General features: G+C 35.5%; 1 protein-coding gene across 4 annotated transcripts in view; it reads left to right on the top strand.

Moving 5' to 3' along the window:
- Window positions 1-27,149, top strand: part of LOC142348676 (potassium voltage-gated channel subfamily KQT member 1-like) — a 103,271-nt gene that overhangs the window by 71,571 nt on the left and 4,551 nt on the right. For 3 of the 4 annotated variants that reach the window (XM_075400113.1, XM_075400114.1, XM_075400116.1), the window contains exons 10-16: window positions 12,083-12,178; window positions 12,914-13,148; window positions 18,907-19,143; window positions 19,264-19,384; window positions 26,313-26,360; window positions 26,442-26,517; window positions 26,984-27,119. In XM_075400113.1, the coding sequence (XP_075256228.1) occupies window positions 12,083-12,178; window positions 12,914-13,148; window positions 18,907-19,143; window positions 19,264-19,384; window positions 26,313-26,360; window positions 26,442-26,517; window positions 26,984-27,119 (949 nt within the window). The remainder of the gene's footprint in view (window positions 1-12,082; window positions 12,179-12,913; window positions 13,149-18,906; window positions 19,144-19,263; window positions 19,385-26,312; window positions 26,361-26,441; window positions 26,518-26,983; window positions 27,120-27,149) is intronic. The other variant, XM_075400115.1, reaches the window with a different exon arrangement.

The following is a 27,149-nucleotide window of genomic DNA, read 5'->3' as shown; positions in this document are numbered from 1 at the left end:
TATATGTGTTTCAAAATTCATTCAATAAAGTAGTTGGCTCACGGTTGACGGAAGGCGTATAGTACAATGATATTCCGGATACCCTCAGGGCGGATTGTACACTTTATCATAGTACCAAGCGACCTCAATTTTTATTATTATTATTATTTTCATTATTAATATTATTATTATTATTATTATTATTATTATTATTATTATTAATATTATTTTTGTTATTATTATTATTATTATTATTATTATTATTATTATTATTATTATTATTATTATTATTATTATTATTATTATTATTATTATTATTATTATTATTAAAATGCAAAGCAATGAATCGCCGCAAGTTTTTTCCCTAAAAAAATAAAGATGTTATGACAAATTGGATCAAAGCGGTGATTGTAACAAAAATAAATCAATTTAAAATTATTTACTTGCGTTGGTATGATTATGTATTTAAAAAATTATTTCAAAATTTTGGATTTGAGTGTATTTTTCAACAGTTTTCCTGTTGATTTTTGATATTTACCGCCTAATTGGGCAGTTTCAATTTAAAAACCTCAACAATGGAGCACCTCCGAGTGTCTCTGTTACTTTTGACCCTTTTCTTCGTGACTCGGATCAATTCAAAATTTACATTGAAGATGAATTCAAAATTTACATTGAACTTCGCGCTCATTGATGGCATAAAATGGATGCAAGTATTTATTTTAAAAAGATTAAAGATTTTCTGAGAAGATTTGATAAGTAGATTCTACCGCAATTATGAGATTAATTTTCATTTGATATTGGATTTTGCTGGTCACAAGCAAGCATTGGTGATTGTTGCCTAAGCTCCTTGTAAAAGTAACGCCAGCAGCCAAAACAAGTCTAATGAAGGCAACTGACAAAATTCTAAGGTTGAAACTCTTATCGCCGGCAAGGGCCTGTTTGTTGGCTTTCAACGTCTTCCCAGCGGTCACAAAAAATTTCTTGGAGAAATTAATACAGGTTGAAATCCATTTCGTACAGATTCTTGGGTAAATTGCTTCAAGAGGATTATCAGCAACTTTTATGATACTGCAATTTGCCACGTCTAACAGTAGATTGTATTGAAACAGAGAAATAAAACTAATGATTAAACATTCCACTTGCCCTAATTTTCAGCTAGACATACAATAAAATAACTAATCGTTGTCGCGCAAAACGTAGATCTTCCTTCTTTTACATTGCTCTCAATGAAAGTTTGTTGACCTTATTTTAGTCTTGTTGGTTTCTTTTGCAAAACCTCGTACAACAGATTTCTTGGGTCTAGGAAATAAACCCCCACGAAAGAAAACCCACTTAACTTTAGATAGGAAACAAACCCCCGCGGAAATAAATCTCCATTTTAAAATTGAATTGTTGTGATGATTTGTTTGGTTGTGATAGTTTCATATCAAGTCCTATGGCCCGCGAGGCATGGCCAAACGCGCTATATGCGGAGCTCTTTAATAGTAAATTGATGGCTTATTTCCGTGGGGGTTTATTTCCTATCTAAAGTGAAGTGAGTGGGGTTTTTCCGCGTACCCGTTTCTTCAGCTCACAATAAAATTTTGGTGACTTCTTGTCTTGAGAAACTGGTAACGCCCGTGGCGTTAAGTTGCCAAGCAGTGCCTTAAAAACGTTTCCCGTCTCTAAATATGCGATTCATCAAAATTTTTGTGGAGACCTAAATTCGTTGTGTGAAGTTCAGTTCTCTGAGCTGTTGAGTTTCTTTCCCTTCTTCTTCATCACTGCACCTCGACCTTGTCTCATGTCCCAAAAACTGCTGTACACGCTTGAAATCAGGGTGTGCAGCTCCTTTGTTGATGGTTTAGAAAACCCTGTACTCTTAAGCCTCTTGTTATTTGCCGAACTCCTAGGCGAAGCCTTGTAGGTAAATAATTTCAAAGGACGGCAACAATGGCATGGTAATGTTTTTGCTCAACTTTGGTTGCAATTAAAACAGTTACTTAACTCGCATCACACTGCAATTGATTAGACCATATTTCTCTCGCCACTCTTCATTTATCAACAGTGGCGGCGAAATAGTCGCATCAAGTATAGTTTCGCTCTGCTTCAAATTTTGTCATAATGCTAAAATCGACTCTATTTTGTCAGGCTGTAATATTGCATATGGTTCACAGCACAGATCTTCTGTAAAGTTTTTGAATTAATCAGACAAGTCATTAAGTTCCAAATGGAATACCATTATGGAATCTCATCAGTATCGGCTTCTGCTGGTTATATTTTTTATGGTGGAATATAAATGACCACTTGGGTGGACTATATTCCACCATCAAAATCAATTTCCAAACTTCCTTTTGCTTTTTAATTCATTCAATTTTCGAAACAAAGCAACATATATAGCTCCCTCCCGCTAAGATGTCTCACCATTAGGAAATTTAATCTTGCCTGTCGAGCAGCTATAACGGGCACTATAGTGCCGTATTCCAAGCAAGCGAAACACTCCCCCACCCCCCCCCCCCACACGCACACGCCACCTATGGTCCAAGCCGTTATTCTACGTCATTAAATAACCACTTAGTGGCGAAACGGGTTGAAGGAGGATTCTACAGGAAACACCCCCTCCGAATCGTTGCACCCATTCATATCAAACATTGTGACGCATTCTGTACTATATCCCAGACCTCTTCTACTCTTATCATTAAAAACAGTGACTGAAAATTGGTTGTATGATAATAGACGAAAGCTCGATAAGCCAAAATGAGTTTTAGTAGACATTCAACAGAAAATTTCAACTTAGTTTGTGGAAATTAGACGAAAACCAATTTGACCGCTTAAAAGTGCTACTTAAAAATCCATTCGGCGATATAAAATAGTCACGTGTCCCTGAAAACGTGGCTTTGAATGAAAAAGGTTCAAAAAGTACACGACAAATTTAGTTTTTTTCCAAATTGTTTGTATAATTTAATTCTTCCTAGGTGCCACACTTTCCTCGGCGTTTTAGTTAGTGTTGTTAACTTCCGCTATAATTGAATCTTAAATTTTTCGCCTACTCTTATTTCGAAAAATATTATTTGCTTTATCGAGCGTTTGCCTAAGACCATCCCCGCTAGAAGATGTTCAAATTATATCTCTTCTTTTTAAGGGCCGTTAAATCGGTGTGACCATTTCCTCATTTCCTTCCTTTTTCACACTCCATTTTCTCTCTAAATTCATTCACATGCATACTTTAAGAAGATAAACGTTCACTCTTGAACAAATCATTGAAATGAAAGGATATAAGTGAGCTTTTTGAGCAAAGATGCGCGGAATGATAAACCTTCTGTCGAACAGTTGAAATGAGATCTATTTTAATGTAGTATTCATTAATTCTCATTTAAGACTAAACAAAATTAGCGGCGATTTTCAGAAAATAACTTTCTAGAATATAGCTTATTGATCAATTTTTTGTACGTCAAAATTTGCACTATTTTTTCTGACTGTCACTTGTCCACGCACGCTTAAAAATCTAAATTTGGTTCTGAAAGCATTGGTCTTGAAAATTTCTGATATTTTCGAGAAATTTTTCTCAATAAAACTGTATTTTTCGCAACCTAATTTGGTCACCTAAAACGTTTTCATATTGAAACCCAAAAATTTCGCCCAAAAGCAACCGTTATAATTAGCCTTCAGATTGTACTATTACTCTGTGTACCTTGATTTGATAGGGTGACACTGATATTTTCCACCAGAACCGGCCAGATCACTCGCGCTATATTAGCTTTCGAACTCAATTCTTTTTCTCTCTTTCCTCTCGTTTAGTATTCTAGCATTGATGCTTAAGACCAGACTTCATTGCAGACATCGATTAATATTTGATGAGGACATTGATGTCACCTCTGTAAAAAAACGTCTATTTTTAGTGCCTTTTATGGTAAAACAGTCTCTAACTTTCAACGGAGACAAAAAAGGGCGCTGGATTGGTCAACCAATTTCTTAGCCAAATTCCCCATGGCCACAAATGAAATAATTTTTATTAAAAAGGAGTCATTAATTTGCGCAAAAATGATCAATTAATCTGAACTAAAGTTTCGAGTTGACGTCAATTGATTCAATTAATAACCATGGCAACGTGTACACAAATACACAGTTCGACTATCTTTCTCTCTAATAGCACAAAATTGCTTACTTTACGTTTCACTTATTTTCTGTTATTAATCTCCTTCCTCACTTTATGGGAGAGACAGCAAATTTTTTCATCAAATTTTTGTGTTGTTGTTTTTTTGCCCAATCGCTTTGGGTGACGATAAAATGTCAATTTGAATTTCACTTTAATTAGTTGCTCATAATGAAATTCATAGCTAAAAATAAAGTTCATAGCTGGTGAACAAGAGCATCGCAAGTGAACATGTAATGGTAACAGTAGATACAGATTGGATATGTCAGTTGAATGCAATAGAATTGATTGAGCATGATCTTAAATGTCAATGAAAAATATACATGGAATCAAAAACTGGGATCAAGTAACATTTTTCATCTCACAGTGATAACTTTTTTGAATACTTGACTTCTGGTGCGTCTAGAGCGTTAAAAAGCAATGAATGAATATTACCACAAGGTTGTTGTCGCCACCGACAAGTTATCAAACTCCGAGGCGAAGCCGAGGTGTTATGATAACTTGAGGGCGATAACAACCGTGTGGTAATTTTTTAATCAACACTGTTGCGATCATGTTTGTTTTTTAGACTACAAGTTTATCAAACTGTTTCCATCATTAAACTACGTGTTTATCACCACTCTTTTATCGCCACTGTTTACTTAGTAACAGTGGCGATAAAAGAGTGTGGTAAGCTCGTAGTCTAATGCAGAAATATTTTTCCAGTGTCGATCATGCATTAAAATTATTACAATGGCAGTTTTTTTAATTGCTCTTATCTCAACAGGTGTTGATTAAAACCACATGTGAAAATGAAAAACTTAGTTTGCTTGCAGCGCTGAAGTGCTCCCGAGTGTGACTTTTTCGGAGATAAATGGTCTAGAGCGTCTAGAAGTCGTCTAGAGAGCCAGCGTGGCAAATTTTTATATACCTGCTAGGTGCATCTCGTTTTTACTATTGATACAAATAGTGTCATTAAATGATCTGACTATGGTTTTGAAAACAAAAATTTCCCTGACAAAACTTAAGTTTTGAAAATAAAAGTGTTTATACTTTCTTTTAAAGTTTTTTCGTAGTACCCAATTTTGTTTTTAAGTTTTAACTCAACTGAAATAGAAAACATTTATCGAATATTTTAACCAAAAAAATAAATTAATTCATAAAAAGGGAAAAGAAAAAAGGAAAACATTTTAATTCTTTCTCTTTGAAACCTCAAATGATAACTCAAAATGATTTATTGCCCTAAAGTTATTTTCTCTGATTTCATCTGAGAGAGGCTGTATCCAAATGATCATCGGCGCTGCTCCTGGTTTCAAAAATACTACTGAAAACTTATAACGCAGGCCAATTGGTTCAACGGCGAAGGTATGGAAGCAGGGCTAAATATTTTTGATGAAAAAGCTCAAAAATTCGTTTAAAAGAAAACTTAATTCTGTAAAAATCTGTAGGCATATATGCTAAGCTTAAACCCGCTACTATGTTTTTTATTACAATTGTCTAATTTGACATTACACAGAATTGATTCCAGTTGGTGACATTTGAGATGAGAACATAACCAAAAAATAATTTGGCAAGAAAGAAGGAAAACATCTATATTCGGTAGAATATGCCTGAAACATCACACGACTCTCCAAATTAAGGTCCCCGCTGGACTCTGCTTGACTATCACATCAGTGTACAAGAAAAATAAAAACATGAAAAGATAACCCTTATATTATTTGCTTCAAATAAAAAAACTCAAATCAAAAAGAAGGGTTGAGAAAATTGGAAGATCATATTTCTTTTGTCTATTATTGCAGAAACTCATGCTATACCTTCTAACACCTCCGCATTGTAACATTTCATCATGTTAATTGTCAATAGGATTCAATTAAAAAACCTTTTTTTGAACTGTCATTCGAAAATATAAGAAAGGCAACTGTCCAATAAACTTTTTCAACCTCCTCACCTCAGATCTTATTGTGTGAACTTTGTTGCTCGCGCTACGCAAATGATCTCATTTAGATTAGCAGTTAATTTTTGGAATTCTGTAGATGTCGTTTATAAGTTTTTAACCTCAGATAATAACAGCAGTTTAATTTTTTAATTTCGGTAGGATGCCTTTCTCCATCGCTTAAAAATAATAACCAAAAGCAGGTCCTTATTTAATTCAAGTTCTATATGACTAGGAGTAATCAAATATATCACATATATGGAATTTGTAGTAAAACTGGAACAATATAGTCAGTTGACAACAGAACGAGGGACAATGTTATCTTTGTCAACACTGCAACTTCTTAACTTGAAATCAGTTTGTCTCGTATATAATGAAAAAAATTTCAACTTGAATTAAAATTGTTCAATGTTAAAAATTGTCCAAATCGAGGATAAACTGAAACGAACTACAAACAGTGCTCTTAGCCGAAGACAAAATCGACAACTAATTTTCGATGACTTGTTGATATTCAGTAACATTTTTTGAGAGACATTTTCGACTGGGTCTTCAGTCTAACTTATTTTCAGGGATTGCATAAGTTGCGCATATGTTCAATGAGACAAAAATAACATGAGAGAAAAAGCATCTAGGAGTTGGGTAATCCTAATTTAATATTTAATTGCGCCTTTCCCTTTAAAACAATAGGTATATATATTTTTTGCTGTAATGGAAGCATATAGAGAAATCAACGGTAATAGAGGCAAGCAACAAAGCTTAAGAAGCTAAAACGTGGTTACATCAAAATTATGACTTCTACATTTCCGATTTCATTTTGAACGTTTTGACTTTTCTCGCAGGACTATAGTTGATATCATGACCTCTAAATGCTACTGTATCCAACATATCGCCCCCTCCTGAGTGTCGGAGACCCAAAACACTACCAAAATTGAAAATCCACCAAAATTCGCAAAATACCCAGAATATTGTAGAATATCCACTTAAGTTCGAAAAATACCCAGAATATTGTCGAATATCCACCAAAATAAAACCTATATCGTCCCATAGGTTATCCACATTCCCAGTAACTTATCCACATCGCCCAGTAGGTTGTCCCCGTCGCCCAAAAGTAAAATAAGTTGTAATTATCTAAAATAACCAAAAATAACCAAATTGTTTTTCCGTACGATACTTGCCTTTAAGTTTGCTTATTTTTGTAACTAAGAGCCAATTTGAAGGGGTGTCCTGGGGACAAAATTTGAAGGGGTGTCCTGGGGACAAAATATAATTGAATAACCGCAAAATAACAATTGGGAAGAATAACAATTATGTCAACATAAAGGTAAATTCTTCATTTACTGCCAAATTTGTCAGATTCTATGCGCACATGCTTGACGGAGAGAATGCTTTTGCACGTTGAGCAGAACCATGAGGCTTTTGGATGTGCTCCTAAGCCGACACAATCTAAATAAAACACATTGATGAGGCAATTTTTGTTACAACATTTGAGCATTGCTCGATTATATGGTTCAATACAAAGACAACAGTAGTCTCAACATTGCTCCTAACTGAGCTTTTTTTGTATTATTTTTTGGCTGATGGCTCTTCTGGGCGGCTAAATGCAATTTGCACGGTTTTTGCTTTTGTATACTAACTGTTTGGCTCAAATCATTCATTTCTATTTGCGCTGTTTTCAACTCATGATTGAACGAGACTACTCCATGTGGACTAAAATAAGGAGCTTCTAATGGCTGTTTTACACAGTCAACACGCAGCCAGACATGAGAACATTGAGAGAATTCTTTTGGAATAAAAATATTGTATTTAGAACTTGATTTTGTTTTTCTCTGAGGTGAAAACTAAACAGTCTAGATGACTTTTTAGCTGGTGAATATACTCAAAAGACAACTTTTCTAATTCTTTGTTGACGTAATTGTTCATTTCTAATTGTTCATTGGTTATGTATTAAGGCGCGCCGAATCAAGTAACCCACGAATTTAGAAAAACATCATTTGAAACATCAGCTGTAGTTGATGATACAGGTTGTGCTTCAACCCATTTTGTCATTCTGTCGTTAAACGTTACGGGATACCTGTAGGAGAATCTAAAACTGCTGAAAGTGGTCACACAATATCTAGATGTATGTGACTGAATCTGGTAATGTCGTCATTAATCTGGCATGTCTTAGGTTTCGTGTGTATTAAAATTTTGTTTTATTGGTACTGAAGACAATCTTTGGACCACAACTTAATATTTTTACCAGCTTTTGTCCATGTAAATCTTGCTAGAATCATCTTTTTGTAACTTTCCAATCAAGATGACGCAAGTCATGGAACTGCTTGAAAAAATGAAAGCGACAATCGGGAGGTAAAATAGGTCGTGGAACAACAGATTTATCAAAGAGAAGTTTCTCATTGCCAATAGTAACCTCCTGTACTCCGTTCAAATTTTCATTTGCCATTTGAGTACGAAAAATGTTTGTTTGTCTTATCGCTTATCAAAGACCTCAATATAGATGCCGGATTTTTTTTGGGATTGCTCATTAGTATCAAATGAGGGACGAGAGAAACAATCGGCAACAATTATTTCCGACCCAGGCAAATGTCGAATTTCATCTATATATTCAGCTATAAAAAAAGCTGTCTGGCTTGTCGAGGACTATGGTTAATTGATGCGCTTATTCGACGAAAGGTGCATGCTCTAGGACTGTGGTCCGTAAAAACAACTGTTTTTCTACCTTCTATGAGATAACGAAATTTAACGGTTGCAGCATAAATTGCGAGCAATTCTTTGTCAAAAGTGCAATAATTTCGTTCTTCTTGTGTTAGGCGTCTAGAGAAAAATGCTAATGGTTGGTTTTTGTCCGAACTGGATACCTCATGGATAGCTGCACCAATAGTTGTTTCTGAAGAATCAGTCGTAATGACAAGGTGGTATCTGGTGATACATGGTTAAGAAGTACAGATTTGCTCAAGCCTTCTTTAAGTGCACTGAAAGTTTCTGAATGCTGGGGAAGCCAATCATAAGTGGTTTCCATGGTCTTCAGAAGCAATTTAGATTTAATTCTCTTTTTCTGTGTTGACTTACTTGAATTAAGGAGAAGCTGTAAAGGCTCGATAAATTGTGCATATTGCGGAATATGCTTCCTGTAAAAAGAAAACATTACCAGTACTCTACTCTTCGGAGCTCTTTATAATTCTTGGGCTCTTCTAAACCAATCAAGCTTTCAACCTTTAATGCAAGTGGTTGAATTCCGTCAGAGGAAATTTCAAATCCTAAGAAGTCAAAATTTTCTTTAAGCCATTTGCATTTAGTCAGTTTTATACGCAAGCCATATTCATTTAATCTCGTTGACAAGAGATTAAGTGTTTCAAGATGCAACTTAATATCAGAGGACGCGACCAATACGTCGTCCGAGTACACAAACACATCTGATATGTTCTGAACAACTTCTTGAATGAATCGTTGAGTTGTTTTTTCTGCATTTCTCAGACTGAATGGCATTCTGATAAATTCGAAGAAACCAAAAGTTGTAGTTACTGCTGTTTTTTCTATGTCCTCTAAGTGAATTGGTATCTGATGATATGCTTTAACCAAGTCAATTTTGCTGCAAATTTTTCTTCCATTAAGTTCAACCATGGAAGTTTGAGGCATTGGATAGCTATCTCTGACAGTTATATGATTTAGAGATCTATAGTCACTGCAGGGTCTCCTACAGCCAAATTTCTTTCTGCGGTACCATATGCAAAGGTGATGAATAAGGACTCTTAGATGGCCGTTTTATACGAAGGGAATTTTGACAATTTTTAGTTTTTGTGGAGTCAACTGTCTTGATTTAGTGAAAACTTGTTTCCCGGGTGTTTCAATTTTGTGGACTGTTTTATATTTTGCTGCGACATCAAAATTAACGTCATCAAAAACATTGCAATATTTTTCTATGATCTTTTTTAGTCTATCATTTTCAATTGACGAAAAGTCATTGCTAACAATCTGGACTGACAAATGACAGTCTGCAACTGGTGTTAAAGATTGTCTCGTAGAAAGACCGGTTAGGTTGCCAGTTAAGGTGAGGTTATCACAATTAACTGTAATTTTGATTTCATTCAGGAAGTCTAAGCCAAGAATATTGTCTTTGACATCTGCTATAAAGAATGTGAAAGGAAATGTTCTTCGCAAAGAAGGAATCAAAATTGATAACGACATTCTGCCAAAAATTGTAATTAAATCTCCATTGACTGTTCTAAGTTTTGTTACAGTAGGTGTTACGAAGTTTGTATTAACAGAACTTGGCATAATTATTGATGTTATTGAACCTGTGTCTGCGATGATGTCAATTGAATTGTCTTTCATTTTTGCGGCTATACGAATGCAGAGATTACCCTCAGAGGTTGCTGTGCACAAACTGGGGGTTGCTAGTTTGACGGATTTGCCGGAATGTTTGCACGAGACCTTGGCTCTATTTTTTGGTCTTCTGTTCTAGTCACTGACACCATGGTTTTAATGATTTTGCTTTCTCAGCAAAGTAGAGCTGATGGCGACAAATTTTTGGTCTCTGAGCTGCTGTGAAAGGTCTATGTATATTCTCGATTGATCGGTTTGACTTTGATTTGCTTACTGGTTTGTTGTTTTGCGTTGAATGCTTATTGTATAATGGTCTTGCTGGCATCAACTACAGTGTTTGAGTAGCTATAAATTGCATCACCTAATTTGGCTAATTGTTCAACAGGAAGTTCTAGGAGGGCTGAGAGTGCCGTTTTCACAGAAATTGGCATTGCTTGCATTAAATTGAGCTTTATGACATCGTCATCTAACGTCAAGTTACATTCAGCAAGCTTTCGATGAATTCTCATTAAGCTCAATGAATGTTTTTGACCGTCCAATGAAATCATTCCCAGGGCTTCTTCAATCATTTCTCGTTTTGACTTCTGTAATTAGCCGCAGATATGATCTTTGATGTCTCTATAATGGTCTATGCCCATTGGAAGATTGGTTGCAACGTTTTCAGGAACTGCAGCAAGTATGTGATGAAATTTTGTCTCATCATTTGTTATACCGGCAAGGACAAATTGAGATTCCATTTGACGGAACCCTACGCCAAGATTTGACCTGTAGAAAACAGGAGGTTTCACAGAAACTCTTCCAACGTAGCCACTTGAAGCTAAATGTTGTTGAGCGAGCAACAAATTTGAATCTATCGCTCCAGCTAGAGTTTGCGATCCTGATGGAAATCGTCCCCAAATACCTGAACCTATCGAACCTGTAGCGTCACTTGATATTGTACCTATACCTGTACCCGCCATACCAGAACCTGTTATTACCTTACCCGGAACTGTACCTACCAAACCCTTACTGGTACCTACCAAACCCTGACCAGTAACTACTGAAACCGAACCCAAACCTATCGGACCCAAACCCCCCAAACCTGTACCTACCGAGCTAGCATCGAACCATCCATCACCGTAAAGCCAGTAATGAAAAAAACAACGGGCCCCGGCAAAGAAACAAAATTTAACAAGTCAAGCTAAGGTAAACTTTGACTCGAATTTCGTTGTAATAAAACCATTAAATTTGATTAGCGTGAAGGAAAAAGGGTTATTTAGCTTCTGTAATAGGCGTATATTAACAGTTAAGGGTCACCATTGTGGGAGCTGGGGATCCTAACTTAATAATTAAATGCGCCTTTCCTTTTAAAACAATAGGTGTATATATTTTTTACTGTAATGGAAGCCTATAGAGAAATCAACGGTAATAAAGACAATCAACAAAGCTTATGAAGCTAAAACGTGGTTACATCAAAATTATGACTTCTACATTTCCGATTTCATTTTGAACGTTTTGACTTTTCTCACAAGACTATACTTGATATCATGACCTCTAAATGCTACTAAATTCTACAAGAATGTCAATTACTTTTTGGCTATTTCTATCGTTCAAAATGATGGCTGCAATTATTTTGCAAATTACTATCTGTGTTTGTTTAAGATTTTTTTTGCAACTGATAAAACGGAGTTACCAAAAAAGAAATTGCGACTTTGGGCTAGAAGATAAAAACAAAAAATGTAATTGTAACTATGTTACAGGGAATCCTTGGATCTGGGTTTGCATTGAAAGTGCAGCAGAAACAGCGGCAGAAACACTTCTCACGAAAGATACCAGCAGCTGCTAGTCTAATTCAGGTATGCAAATTGGCATCTTTTATACACAAGGCGCTCCGGTCAGTCTTGTGAATGGTTACTGTTTGCAGTCTACGTGAAATTTTGATTAACTAATAATGAGTTTTTAATGATTTGCGGTTTGATCGCATATATTTTGTAACTTTGACATCACAGGATACATTATTTTGACAGATCTTTTGACCTTTTTAATTGTCTCCCCAATACATAATTCTAAATGACTAATTTTGTATTCTTTAAGTTCACTGTTTGCTTTATGAATTCGGAAACATTCAAACAGGATTCCCTGGGCGAGATTGGATGTTTATCTTGTAAGATTCTGTCAGAGTCTTGTAATATCTTGTAATCATTCGGAGTTGTCCCGGGTGATTTTTGACTCGGGAGTTTAACAAAAGATCCACCAATTATTTTCTCAATCAAGTGCGGTAACTTGTTCACAACTGATGTGGGACTGAAAACTTGAAATAACTGCAAAGCTGCAAATAGGAAAAATTATTACAACGCCGAGACTGGGATGATTTTTTAACAGAACTGCGCTGTATATGGCAGGAAAAGGTATTTCACAGCTATCACTTAAATGACAGAAAAATTCACCGGTTTAACCTCATAAAGGCTTTAAAAAATGGTTTAAATTTATCCCACCGATTCCTCGATCCGGGTTTGTCAGCGAAGATGGTGATTTAAAAAACACCCTATTTTGAAGAAATAGCTAGCGGGTGGAAACTGTTTACATTTCAGTGCACATGGCGCTGTTACTCGGTCCACCCCAAAGTTGAGCTGGAAATAGCTTGGAAAGTGTTCACGAAGGGCCGAGTGGGCTTGAAGGACTCGGACGACTCAGTTCGCAATAATCCATACGAGGCAGGAACTATTGGAAGGGCGAATTCTACATCTAAGAGGGAGAGCACGATAGATTTCCTTAAAAGGAATATTGAGAGTGGATCTAGTCGGTTGAGAGCATCTATGTCATCAAGTTAGTACCATTATAGTACACTTTTTGAAAAGGGGTTTTGAACATTTTTATGAAAAAAAAAGATATCTGATAAGGGGTCTGCAGTCTTTTCGTGTTAGAGAACGAACACAGCTTTTAGGAAAAGTTAATCCGTTTCGTTATTTTATGTCAGTATTTTCATCAAAAATTTGAATTTTCAAAATCAATTATATAAAGAACCAATTATTCATTTCACCTGGACTTCACCACTTTCAAATACAATTGTTTTCTAATGAGCTTTTGGCTACAAGAGATTGACATACTCAAGGTTATTTTTTCTGGCTATTTCTGTCAAGCTCAATTTCTGGCAGTTTTTCGGACAATTCCATCAAATTTTGCCTTTGGTGCTGGTGACTTTCTTTCTGTCCTTGATCATAGTGATATAATGGCTTTTGATCTTATGTTCACGAACTGCTGATTCGGTTTAGATTTATTGAAAAAATTAAATGGAATAAATGGATTGTATTTAAGGTAAAAAAACTTTTACCGATTGTAAAACGGAGTGTTTTAGTCTTGTCCCGGGTTTCAAAGGAAAACTAAATTAGAACTGCTTTGCTAATAATTCCTCAATAATACTTTTGAACAGATATACTTGAATCCAATTTCACATTGTTCACCAGTCAGACGACTCTGACGTATCTGTATTTGTGGCCCCGGAATTTTAAACAGGCTCAGTAAGTCCGAGTTGGGAAAGGAAAAAGTTTGGACTTTAAATACAAGAGCCACAGGGAAAAGTAAATTGATATTTTATTTTGTGCTTCAATTTTACATTTTTCTCTTGCGCGAGCTAAATTTTCAAGTCAAATCAAATTTCTGTCACAAACAGAAACTGTTCAAATTTAATGTTTTGTGGACAATTATAGGTTAAAGAAAATATTTATTTTCATAAAAAATATGTCCAACTTTATTCTCGCTCCACGCTGAAGCATATAAATCCACTATTATTGAGCGACTCATAACAGCTAGAAATATTTTTTTGACTTGTTTCTTCGTACTTTCACAAAAGTTTTTGATGGTTAAACTTCTCACATTACAATGATTAAATATTCTAAAACTTTTACCAAGAATCTATAAGATTTTTTGAGAAAAGAATGTTAATTATGCCCTCTAATGGGTATCAGAGATGCTTCTTGCTTGGCAAATAACAAAAAATTAAATTTTGAGTTATCTCTAAGCCTGAATTTTTTTAAATGATACTTAAATTTCTTGGGATGCACTTTTCAGCTGCACTTCATTTTAGAATCATTCGGCGAAAAAGGGTATCATTGTAGCGTTCAGAAACGTTCGTCAAAGAATAATATTATATTCATGTATATATTCAGAGGCTTCAAGATTTACAAAAATATCATTTTTATCTCTGTTCTATGTTTCCTGCTAAGTTAAAAAAACATCATTGCTGGACAACGATTTATCCACAGGAATTGTATATTATTTGAAGATATACCCACAAAATTTAAGGTGATCTCCTAATTACATATTTTGATTTTTGCCAAGCAATCAGCCTTTCTGGCACCCACTAGATGTATAATTGACAGTTTTCCTCAAAGAAAAGACTAAAAATCCTAAACAAGATTTTTAAAATTGAATGTTACTCTGTTTTTATGTAATTTGATAACCGCTTTTGAACAGAGAAAACAATATTATAATAAAGGAAGCGCAATCTGGATGTTAAGGTTTAAGAATTGGGAAGTATTTTAGTTTATCGAATTAACATTGATTTATAGTTTACGTCTTTTGTATATTCTGGAAAGATGAGAAAAACGAGCCCATCTTTGACTAAATTGTAAGTCCAAGCTCACTGTAATTAACTAATTGTTCCGACCCCACTTGTGGGGGGAGGAACTATATACTCAAATGGGATTTTTTTTGTTCCGTGAATTTTGGCCGACCCATATATTCATCGTAGAGAAATGTGTGTGGTATCATTAAAAAGCTCGTCCAGCGTAGAATTCGAAATTAAAAAGATTTTTTTGAATTTCGTTTTTTTTCGATGAGTTATCGAGGTTTAAAGTTTCATGTGAACACTGGATATTTTGTTCACTTTTGTGAACTTTTACCGTAATTTTCGTTCGAATTAACGTTTTTTCTACGAAAAATTTAATTCAAAACTAGATTTCACGCCAAAAAGTAAATCAATTTTAGGTTTTTAATAGACGAAAGGAGATAATAAATACTAGTTCTAGTCTTAGAGGGAAGTTTAATATATAAAAAAATTCGAATTAGGTTTGGGAGCTCTTTTTTTAGAAAATTTTGCAATTTTTTTGTTTTTTCAAGTCACCTAGAGACTACTAGACACTTTTAAAATCGAAGTTCCGTTAATGACAAACCTCTTTTACGATCAAATGAAGCCCAACGAACAAAAAATTTGTTTCGAAGGGATCACTCATGTTTTTTTTTGGACTCGTATCTCAAATTTCGTAATTTCAAATGAAATTTTGATTTTTTTGAGGTTTTACTATAGTTTTCTAATCCTATGGCATAAACTTGTTGACTAAAGGTGCAATAGATTTGCTAATGAGCATTAAGTGCACCTATCTAGTGCTGTGAGTGGACAGCTAATGGCTGTTAAGACTTTGAAAATAAACTTTCGAAAGTTTTTTAAAATGAGTAAATCAGAAACGTATTTTTGTGAACTGTAAGTTCGTCTCAGTAAAAACAGGATTGAACTCCTTCATACCACAGTAACATAAGTTAATCTCATCGGCGGCTTTATCAAATAACTATTGATTATACGTCTTCAATGCCACAAGATTTCAAATTTTTTAAAAAACTTTTTGGACATTTCGTTTTATTGGTTCATTTTGAAATCTTATCACGTCATCCTAAAATTGATGGCTACATCTTGTTTTAGTGAAGACGTCCAAAGGATCATAGATAAAACATTCTGAGAAAAAAATATGGTTTAAATGGCTTCAACATTTTCTTCTCCCATTTTTCTAAAGAAATTTTGGTTTTTGCCTGTATTTGTTGTTTTTTTTTCATAGTCATAAGACATATTGTGATGTCTTATTGATTACCTAGGCATCATAAACATCCTTGTATTCACATCGTGGCTCAGCTGAGCGTATTCATTGAATTCCTGTGAAAGCTTTTGAGTTTAATGGTTGTTAAGATTTTAAAAATATTTTTTCATTTTTTTTGAACATAAATCAATCTTAAGCTTATTTTCTTGGATTGTAGGTCAGTCTCGGTAATGACAGAACCGCTTTTTTTCTACATCAGCAACAATTTATCTAGTTAGCGGTTCTGTCTTCTTACTATTGGTTTTTTTGACTTCGGTGCACGAGTTTTCATAATTTTTATAATTTTTGGATTTTTTTAGTAATTTTGGTTCCTTTTGAAATCGTATTACATTATCCTAATATTGATAGCTCCCATTGGCTTAGTGAAGACATTCAATGGATCGTTGAAAAAGTTTTCAGTGAAAAAAGCTTATGGTTTAAATAGCTTCGACACTTTCTTCTCTCAATTTTCTACCGAACTTTTGGATTTTGCCTGTTTTTGTTGATGTTTTCATAGTCAATGACTTGTTGTAATGTCTTATTGATAAATTTTGAATGACCAACATCCTAGTCTTCACATCATCTAGGCATAATTTAGCGTTTTAAATGTCTTCCGTTGAAAGCTGTATAATTTTTTGACTTTGATACTATGGACTTTCTCAAAAATTTCGTGGTTTTGATGTATTTTTCTTTGCCATACGACTTATTGTGATGAGTTATTGATGTCACATGAATGAAAACTATGATTGCTATTTCATCGAGGCAGAATTTAGTGTGTTTAATTAACTTAAAATGTAGCATTTTTTTTAAATTCAAACATCTATTTTTGTTATCTCTTCATTTGGTTGACAATTAAGTCAAAAATGTAGATGAGCTCGGGTCGGAACATCATGTGCGAACGCACAATAACGAGCCGCCTTGTTCAATTAGTTGTTGAATCATAAACAACAATCAATTGTTTACTCAGTTTATACATCAATAAGAACCGCAATTATAGCACATTAGCCTTCCATAAATATAAGTTCCTCAAAAATCGTTAAAATAAAAGTCCATACGCAAGCAAGCATTTTCTAAAATAAAGTTCTGAGAAAAGCTAGGGAAAATTTTGTTCAAACTGAAACGTTGTAATTTTCAAAAAATGTTTGTTATGAGAAACGTAGGCTAACTGGAGAAATTTAGGCAGTTCTAATCCATGTCTACATAGCTTTTTCATGTAATAAAGATTTAACTTTTGATGATTTTACCAGACCATAGAAACCATTCTTAGTGCGACGGTTTGTTTAAAAAAATTTCGAAAAATTTTTGACTATTTCTACAACTTAAATCTCAAAGACAGTGCATAAAAATTCTCAATTTAATATAACGGATATTCTGTCATCTTTACTGCTGCAAAAAAAATGTCCAAACAAGGCATTTCTGAGCTGACAAAAATCTTGATTGTCTATTGATCACTCTGATTCGCTACTCTCATTTCAAGATCAGTGACGATATGCTTCAATCGAGCCAAAATTAACGAAACCCTTTCTTTTCGAGGAGAGCACGAGGACGTTATTTGTCATTTCAGCCACAATCGAGACAACTAATTATGTAGAACCAATTTTTTTATTTATAATATTGGTCGAGGGAGTTTTATTATAAGTCGAGAACTTTTATAAGTTCATCTGATTTCTAGTTTTGCTTTACCCAGAAGCTGATTATGTCACTTTTCGTTCTGAAATGAACAAACTCATAATGTTTTATAGTCATTCAACTTTCGAGAAGTGATGTCGATCGTAAGTCAATCACTATGTCACTGCAACAAAACATCGACGCACACATCATCACACAATTAACCTCACATTAACCGCAAGAAATCACTGATTGATAAAATTTTGTTGCTGTCGCTTAACTAAAAAGCTGAAGAATTTTGCCTTACTAGGTCTTGAATAGTTTGTTGATTTTTAGTCACTTTTTGATCCCGGGCTGAATACCATAAAAGGAACTTAGTAATTAAGCTAAATCTAAACAGTTCTTGGTATTCATACTAAGTCATATATGTTTCATGGAATCATATCAAACTAATAAATCGTTTCAACGTAAAAAGATGATTGAAAAATTAAACATAATTTAAAAGTTTTTCAAACATTTTTTGGGGTCATGTAACCAAAATATGATTTTCAAATCGTATTTTGGTTACTTAAGCCCAATAAATGTTTTAAAACTATTACACTCTCAATTTATAATGGTATAATTTATAATGGTATAATTTATAATGGTATAATTTATAATGGTATAATTTATCAATGGTAGTCATGTTTATGTATCTTAGCAGCCATGGAACAATAATATATGGTTTTTTATCATATCATAAATGGTTTTTACTAACCATAGAAAGATCATATGTGATTCTTACTTACCATTGCGAGAATGCTATGTCTTCTAAAAACATATATGTTCTTTATATGATTACAACAATGTTCATCCCGGTATATTATATAACATACAAACTGAAACGAGCTAAAAAATATCCGAATTTGTTGGATATAAAATTCAAAATACTTCATAAGATATTTTACTAACCAATGCAATAATTTTGTTGTTTTTGGATGTTTCAACACAACGAATGTTTAATTTGGGTATGTTGTATAATGTCATATAACTCTCACAATTTCACTCCCACATTGACGTGCCAGGAGCAAGCGACATTTGTTCAAATTGTTATCTCCGATCAAAACATCATTTTTTTTTTACTTTTTCAGTTTCGGAATTCAATCGAAAGGGTTCATCGTGTATCTCCACCTCCAAGTGTGCAGGTGGGGGTGGGGAGGGCGCAGAGGGGGACGAAGGGTGCTACAGGTGTCACAGACATGACTCATCCTCGTCTTCACACCCCCCAATGGGAGGTGCTTGTTGTGCGCAGCACAAGAACAGCAAACAGCTTCCTGTCATCAGCATCGACAGTGCCAACCCAAAAGACTCGGGAAACTCTCTCGCAGGTGGGTTGTTCAGTTCGTGCACTTGAGAAAAATATTTTAATTTATTAATGATTATTTAGGTTATTAGGTATATTTGCTAGCATTTTTCTCGCGGTTTTTTTAATTTAATAATCTGTTTAGTAACAGAGAACCCGATGTTTACCGGGACCAACAACAACAATAACAACAACAACATCAACGAGAAAGACTGTCTACACCCCCGAAATTTATACGACTTTGAGAACTTCATCTATTATTCAGAGTGAGACTATTTTTTCAAAGATTTCCAACTTTTACTCAGCTTAAAACAAAACTAACAACTGTTCTAAATTCTGCATGGTCGGAACTGAAAACCCAAATGGTTATCATTTGGTCATTTACTCCATATAACTATTGAAAATGCTAAATTTTATTGTTTTCGTGTTTTTTTTTGGTTAATTGGTTGCTACACAGGTCAAATTTTGGTGGTTTTTTGTTGAAAGAAATCCCAATGTGCCTGCAAGATTCTACCTGGGGTGAGGGTAGAAATATGATTTTATAGTTCATCTAGTTCATTTTCTTTGTTAATATAACGTACCAGGAGTTAAATTCGTACAGACTGGACTGTATTGTTTGTCGAGCTATGTCGAATCATAAGGCTACTATTTTGAATGATAAGCCAGCTAATTCAAATTATAAGCCAGATATGTCGAATCATAAGTCCAAGACGTTTTGGTTGGATGCATCTGAGTGATCTTGTTTCATATTCCTGCTGCGTGGGGAACATAGATTATTTTTATTGAAATTATTTGTTAGAACTAACTCAGAAAAAAAACAGACTTATATAACTTGTCAACATTGGCTGCAACCGGGGTCGAGAAATCAGCGCCGTTTCAGAGCATTGCTGTGTGAGAAATGCACTAAATGTGCTAAAAGTATATCAGAGATGAGTTGAATGCGATGATATGTGCTGAAGTGAGCTGGAATGCGCTGATTTTTCAAAATTTTCAGCGCCAAAATCTAACTTAATGTTACGCTGAAAATCGCTGAAATTTTGTATGAATTATGTTTAAATTTCAGCGCAGTTCTTAAAATTAGTTAGTAGATTTAAAATCTGTTTGACACCGCTTCCTGAATTTCGAACCATTTAAATTGCGCTTATACTAACGATAAATTTTTTCCAAAAAAGCGCTGAAAAGCGCTGAAATGCGATTAATAATATGTAAGAAATGCGCTAAGTTTTAGCGCTTCTCTTACATAAATTTAGCGCACTTTTTCCTAAACTGTTTATTAATATATAATCAATGGCTACGGCACCAGAGAGCAGGGGTCGAGTCTTTCAGCGCTATTTTTTTGAAAATTCAGCTGTTTCAGCGCATTTCACCAAATGTCAGCAAGTTTCAGCGCATTTCAGCGCATTTCACCGAAAGTCAGCAAATTTTTATATAATGTTTTGGCGCTGAAAATTATTGAAAATCAGAGCAATTCAGGGCACTAATATTACAAAATTCAGATCAGACTAACCGTGCTGTGTTGCTGAGCTTTTTAAAATCCTGGTTGCATTTCCAACCACTTGCGCTTTCTTTGCTTTCGGTTTTTGGGTTTTTACCCGCCCAAATTTCTCCCAGGTTGGTCGCCTTCCCGACCCCCGCGCTGACTTTGCTTTTGGTTTGGGTTTTATTCGCACAAATCCCCTCGGTAGCCTGCCTTCTCAACCCCAGCGCTTTCTTTGCTTTCGGTTTTTGGGGTTTTACCCTCCCCAAATCCCCCAGGTTGGTTGCCTTTACAACCCCCCCCCCCCCGCTTTGTATGCTTTTTCATTTTGGGATTTTAACCGCCCCAAATCTCCAGGTTGGTTGCCTTACCAACCCCCAGCGCTTTCTTTGCTTTTGGTTTTTTGAGTTTTTGCCCTCCCCAAATCCCCCCAGGTTGATTGCCTTCCCAACCCAGCTTGGTTACTATGTCAACCTTTCTGCATTTCACTAATAGGTGTGGACCTATTGGTAAAAGCTGTTAAATGTAGATTGCAGGTATCGAGCAACAGAGCTACCGGTAATTAGAAGGTAGGTATAAGTAGGTACAAGTTGCAGCAGGTAGGTAGCAGGTATTAGGTAGGTGAATTTTATAAGCAGGTACAAGTTGCAGCAGCTAGGTAGCAGGTATTAGGCAGGTGAAATTTTTGGGTAGGTACAAGTTGCAGCAGGTAGGTAACAGGTATTAGGTAGGTGAAACTTTGGAGGTTTTAGGTAGGTACGTTTGGTATAAGTTTGCAGGTAAGTAGCTAGTGTTAGTTAGTTGGATTATTAACAACCCGTAATTCCGTGTACTTCTTTTAGGTTTTAGAAGATAGGTAGCAGGTAACAGGTAGGCATCTAACAAGTAGGTAACTAGTATATGCAGAAACATCTAGATAGCGCTGGTAAAAGGTAGGTATAAGGTAGGTAGCTGTCAAGGTCTCCTTCTGAAATCAACAGCAAAAGAATTTGGTCTTAACCTCACGAAAACAGGTAAAATGCATAGAGTGATTATCATAAGATTGAGGAATTTAAAGTTTGCTTTGACATGAAGTCGATAGATAGCTCTGTCGAACCCCTCAGACTGAATGATGTTATGTCAGCACCAGACTTGAACATGTCCGGAGTGAACAAAACTCAATAAAACGCTTTGCGCAAAAGTCATGATCATCTATGTCATATATATGTTTCTAAACTTGGAAGGAACAGCGTTTGATGTGTTATAGACAATTACAACTTAGACTTGCTTCACTATAACCAAAAATTAAAAGGTCTAAAAAATGCACCACAGGGCGTTAAAACTTCGTTAGGCTTGATGTGTGCCGGTAAAACAAATTTGGTTTTGAATGAGTGTACACTTGTACGCCATAATTAGTTGCAAAGCTGCCCGAATGTGGAGGAATCTTTTTTCAAAATGATCCAATATTGGATGAAAATTGAATTTTTGTGCATTTCGTAGCCCCAAAAATTTCGTCCGAGAACAAAAAAAAGCGATTGAAAGCTTAGAGTCCACAACAAAGATCGATGACGGTCATTATCAGATAGATTTCCTCTGGAAGCAAGATTCATTTCTTCCCAACGTCAAAGGCTTAGTATTAAAACAACTTGATCACCTAGATAGAAATTTTCCAAAACTCCGCCACTACTGAAAAAGTACCATGCTACCCTGGACGCAGATTTGGATACGTAGTTAAAGTTGATAATGCGAACTCTCTGACAGATAATGACTCTTTTCCCTCATCATACAGTGACAATTAAAAATAAACTTGGTAGGGTTCATAGAACTGCAAATGCTTTGAGCACTATCCACGGTCATTCCCTCAACTGCAACTTACTGAAAAAGCCAGATCTTCTCTCCAACTTAACTGTTGCATTATTTGTTGTCATCATGAGGTTTTGTGAGGATTGAATCGCTCTGTGCGCAGACGTAGAGCAAAGGTTCATGCAACTGAAATTTGACCCCAAAAACCTACCCTACATACACTTACTCTAGAAGAACAATGGACACGTAGAAACTGATGAGTACGCTAGCGGTTTTTTTGGTGTAACGGATTCACTCTGCATATCCTCCTACATGCTCAAAAGATCTGCTCAAGACAACGCAAAAGTGTTTTCAACTGTGCAGAAGGTGATAGAGCGAAACATTTGCCGTATCGAGCACAAATGAAAGTGCAAAAATTGTCCATGGAACTCTCAAGGTTCTTACTACTGGTGGTGTTTATCTAACAAAGTGGAATTCAAATAGTCTACAAGTTCTTAACCTGCTGACCTCCAGACTTAATTCCGAAACAGCCGCACCACAATTTCAAAAGGTTTTTGGCCTACCCTGATTTTCAGAAACAGGCACATATGTTATAGTGCGAAAACTGTTCCATAAGATCAAATTCCAAAAAAAACATGTCAGCGTAAACTACTTTGCTTTGTTCATTCCATCTTTGATTCTCTAGGAGATATCGAAGCCTTTACAAAAAGATTCCGCATAGTTCTCCAAGCAGCATAGAACCACGGCCCAAAATGGAACAAACCATTATAGCTCAATAAAAATCGAGATTTCGAAAAACTGAAAAAGTTTTTTTTTTTTCAAATTTTCAGAAAGTACATCTTCGTCGCAAACTCTTAATTGAGATACCTGAACCATTGATTGATCTGCACACATTCACAGATGTATTCGCGTTAGCATTGTCAGCTGTCTCTTATCTACGAAGTGAACAAATCGACGACTCTGTCTCTGTCGCATTTGTGGTTGGTGAAGCAGAATTGCGCTAATAAAACGGATGACGATTTTTAATTTGTAACTTATGGTTGCGTTACATGTTGCTCAACTAGCTATTTGTCAAGAAAAAATAGATATTGAAACCCACAAACATTTATTTTGGTCTGATAGTAAGAGAGATGTACACTGGCAACGGACATCTGAGAGTCATCATCCAATCTTCATTGCTAACAGAACAGCCACATTTTGGATGCTTCGTCTGCCCAAGATTGGTTTAAGCTGCCAGAAATTCCGCTGATGATGGGACCCGAGGCTACAATGTTCATCAGATGAACATCATCTCACGTTGGATATAAGGCCCCTCCTATTTGGCTCAAAATAATAGCACGTGGCCAAAACAAGGTCTACTTTCTGCTCAACACGTGAAAATTACAATGCCAGAACCAATAAAAAGGACTGAATTGCCAAACAGACATCTCGCGTTTCAGCAACTGGAAGCGTTTACTTAGAGTTGCAGCGCTTTGGTTCTTGTTTGCATATAAATGCAGAAAAAGAAATTCTATTTGTTATTAGCACATTTTACAAAAGCTTACAATTACTCGATAAAAAGTGCTCAACATCAAGATGTTGATTTGGAAATTCCAAATTTAAGAAAAAGAAATGGCGTATCATCTATCAGCAGAAATGTCTCTTTTTAATCATTTGTTGATCATAACCAGCACTTGCGTGCTCGAGGAAGATTGTTCAAAGCATTAAGACTAGAAATTGCGCGCTTCCCGTTGATTCTAGACAGAAACAACCAGAGTGTTAGACTAATGATAAAACACGTCCATAAAAGAAATGCATTGTGGTACAGAACAGAATAGAATTTTTTAATAGAACTCTATTGGATTCCTAGTTACAGGGCAGTAATCAAACAAACAATCACACAGTGTATTGTATGCAGATGTATGATCCAAGTAGTAGCTGACCCCCCTAATGGATGACCTCCAAGAGTTCAGATTACCACAAGAAAATCATAACGCTTTCCAAACCAGAGTCTTAGATTTCAAAAGGGCCTTTTTCAGGTAAAGAATACGGAAAAAACTTGTCTAGATACTTACTTCTCTTCACAAGCTCAATAGTTCGCACTGTCTATCTAGAAGTTGCCGTCGACTTGACAACAGATTCAACAATTATTTGCATCCATCGCTTTATAAGCTGTAAAAGAACACCGAAATTTTTTTCCGATTTTTGGATCACACAACTCTTTGCAACCCAGCATTGCAACCTTTTGCTTTTGGCTTCACAATTCGTTGGCAGTTGTGAGCTTTTAGTGAAGATATTTGAGTTATCTCTGAACAAGGTACTTGGGTCTAGAACCCTTTTATATGACGTTTTTTGGTCACTGGTCTGTGAGATTGAATCCAATATGACATCCAGACCCCTAACTAAATTTCCCAGTGAAAATAACCATCATTCGCCTCTCACGCCTATCTAGTTCTTACAAAGGAGATCTTCAGTTAACTACCCTCACAGTGTAGCTCAAGAACTACCCTCACAGTGTAGCTTTGCACTTTTGTAATAGATTTCTTTGCAAATACATCCCTAATCAGCAAACTAGGTCCAAGTGGAACAAAATTTTTGTTAACCTGAAGATAACTGATTTGGTTTAGCTGCTTGAAGACATCACGCCGCGAGGCATCTGGCCTCTTGCGAAAGTTACAGAAACTTACCTGGTTCAAATGGTGTAGCACGCTCAGTAAAACTAAAAACACCGCTTGGTGAGAAGCTGAGACCACTCATCAAGCTAAGCAAAGTCTTAACAAACAAAAGACTTTTTATGTGTTCTCTATCTCACGAGCAGATGTATGTTTAAAATTCAATGGCAAAAATTTAGAAGTCTAAGTCAAGTCGTCTCTAAAAGTTGATGCAAGCAGTCATATTATTGCAAAGTTTTTTTAACAAACTTCTAAGTTTTGCAATCAATTGTAACACACCGTTACATTGTTTTAACTCCCTTTCTCGCGCCAGTCTAATTATTGGATGTTACTTTGCTCAATTTCATTTGTCCCTTTTTCAGTCGCCCATACTTTTAGATCCTCCCAAACTTCCTCTTCCGATTATTATATTTGCGATTGACTACTTATCTTGTTGATTTTACATCGATATCATGCAGTACAACAGCAGTTTGCAATTCTACAATTGGTGCCTAGGATGTCACTGACATGACTTCTTTCTGTCAAAAATGGTCGGAAGTGACTTCCGACAAGAGCGGCACATAATACAAAAACACAATCTTCCAAAACAGTCGCAATCAATGGAAACTAATATATAAACAATCTCAATCAAAATATCAAACAGCATTTTTTAATAGAACATTCGAAAGATAACCCCAACCGACAACAAAAGATTGTGACATGAAAAGATGTGAAATCATAACTGGAGAAAAATATCAGCATATAGTCAATTTTTATGTGATTTAAATGGTTCTGTGTGAAACAATGTGAATTATCAAACCATAGTCACTTCTTTCTCTACTTTTTGGTCCGTGCAATCATAATTTTCTTAAATTTCCAGTTTGGGCACACTTTTGTACATATGCAGACGATTGTGAACCAAATCATTTTTTCCTGAACATCTGACCACGACTTCATCACTTGTTTTTGTCTGATTATAGTTGCACAGATTTGCATTGGTGCTGTTTTCGAGTCATAGCCCGAATGTTGGCTGATCCGGCGTAACTGAAACAAGAACGCGCTTTGTCGAATTATTTTGCAGTAGTTTCCACAAATTTGAACCAGGGTCATTTTTGTCTGGATCAGCTGGATTTTTTATCACATCACCCCGAGTAGCGTTTCAGGCAGTTTTTTAGGATTGATGACTTAAGCAAGATAGAATTACCGGTTTTTGACTGGAACGACAACAGGAAATGGCTTGATCATTTCTCGTCCAAAAACAAGTTTTATCCCAGTTTTCCTATGAAAAAGTTCCGTTTATTTCAGTGACAAGGACTACATCGAAAGTGACTCGGAGCTGCTCACTATACCGAAGTTAGTAAAAAATTAACCTTTTAAATTTGCAGCAAAATCAACTGAAGACTTTTTTTGCTGATGTCGTTTTTAATTTGACAGGCTGACCGAGTCCCATAAGAACGCCATACGCCTCGTCCGTAAATTGCAGTTTCTAGTGGCTAAACGAAAATTTCAGGTAATTTCAACGTGAGTAAAAGGTGAGTAATTTCAACCTGCATATCAAAGTTCTGTTTAATTAAACTAAAAAAATATCAGCGTTTGGCATCATCGGTAAAAGGCTGATAATAAGGCTGATTTGTAATAGGAATAATATTGAACTCAACAATTTGAGCCCATTTACCGTAACCTAAAAACAAAAAACAATTAGGTCCGAGGCTACAAAAAACACTCATATGGTCAAATTTCGACTTTGTTTTCGCCCGTTAGCAAAAATAAACTTTATTGAAGAAAATCTTCATTAGGTTTGAACATTAACATCAAAATTGACGAACAAAAACCAATCACAAACTTCAATAGCAGCCTTAATAGGAGACTTAAATTGAACATGAATCAGTCTATGATCCAACACTGATTTGTCACTGATCAGTACTGGCGACAATTTTGTTTTCCACCATGTGAGTTCTGATTTTTTCTCTGTACAGAACTGCAGACAGCCGTATGATGTGAGAGACGTGATGGAGCAGTACTCTCAAGGCCACATCAGTATGATGGTCAGGATAAAAGAACTGCAGAGGAGGCTGGACCAGAACCTGGGCAGAACGGGACCCCAATATGACTGTAAGGAAAATATTCACAGAATATTCTAGA

Source organism: Convolutriloba macropyga, chromosome 10, assembly GCF_964194025.1.
Source record: "Convolutriloba macropyga chromosome 10, txConMacr16.3, whole genome shotgun sequence".
Classification (NCBI taxonomy): Eukaryota; Metazoa; Xenacoelomorpha; order Acoela; family Convolutidae; genus Convolutriloba; species Convolutriloba macropyga.
The sequence above is the reverse complement of the archived record's forward strand: the minus strand, read 5'-3'. Positions and strand labels throughout refer to the sequence as shown.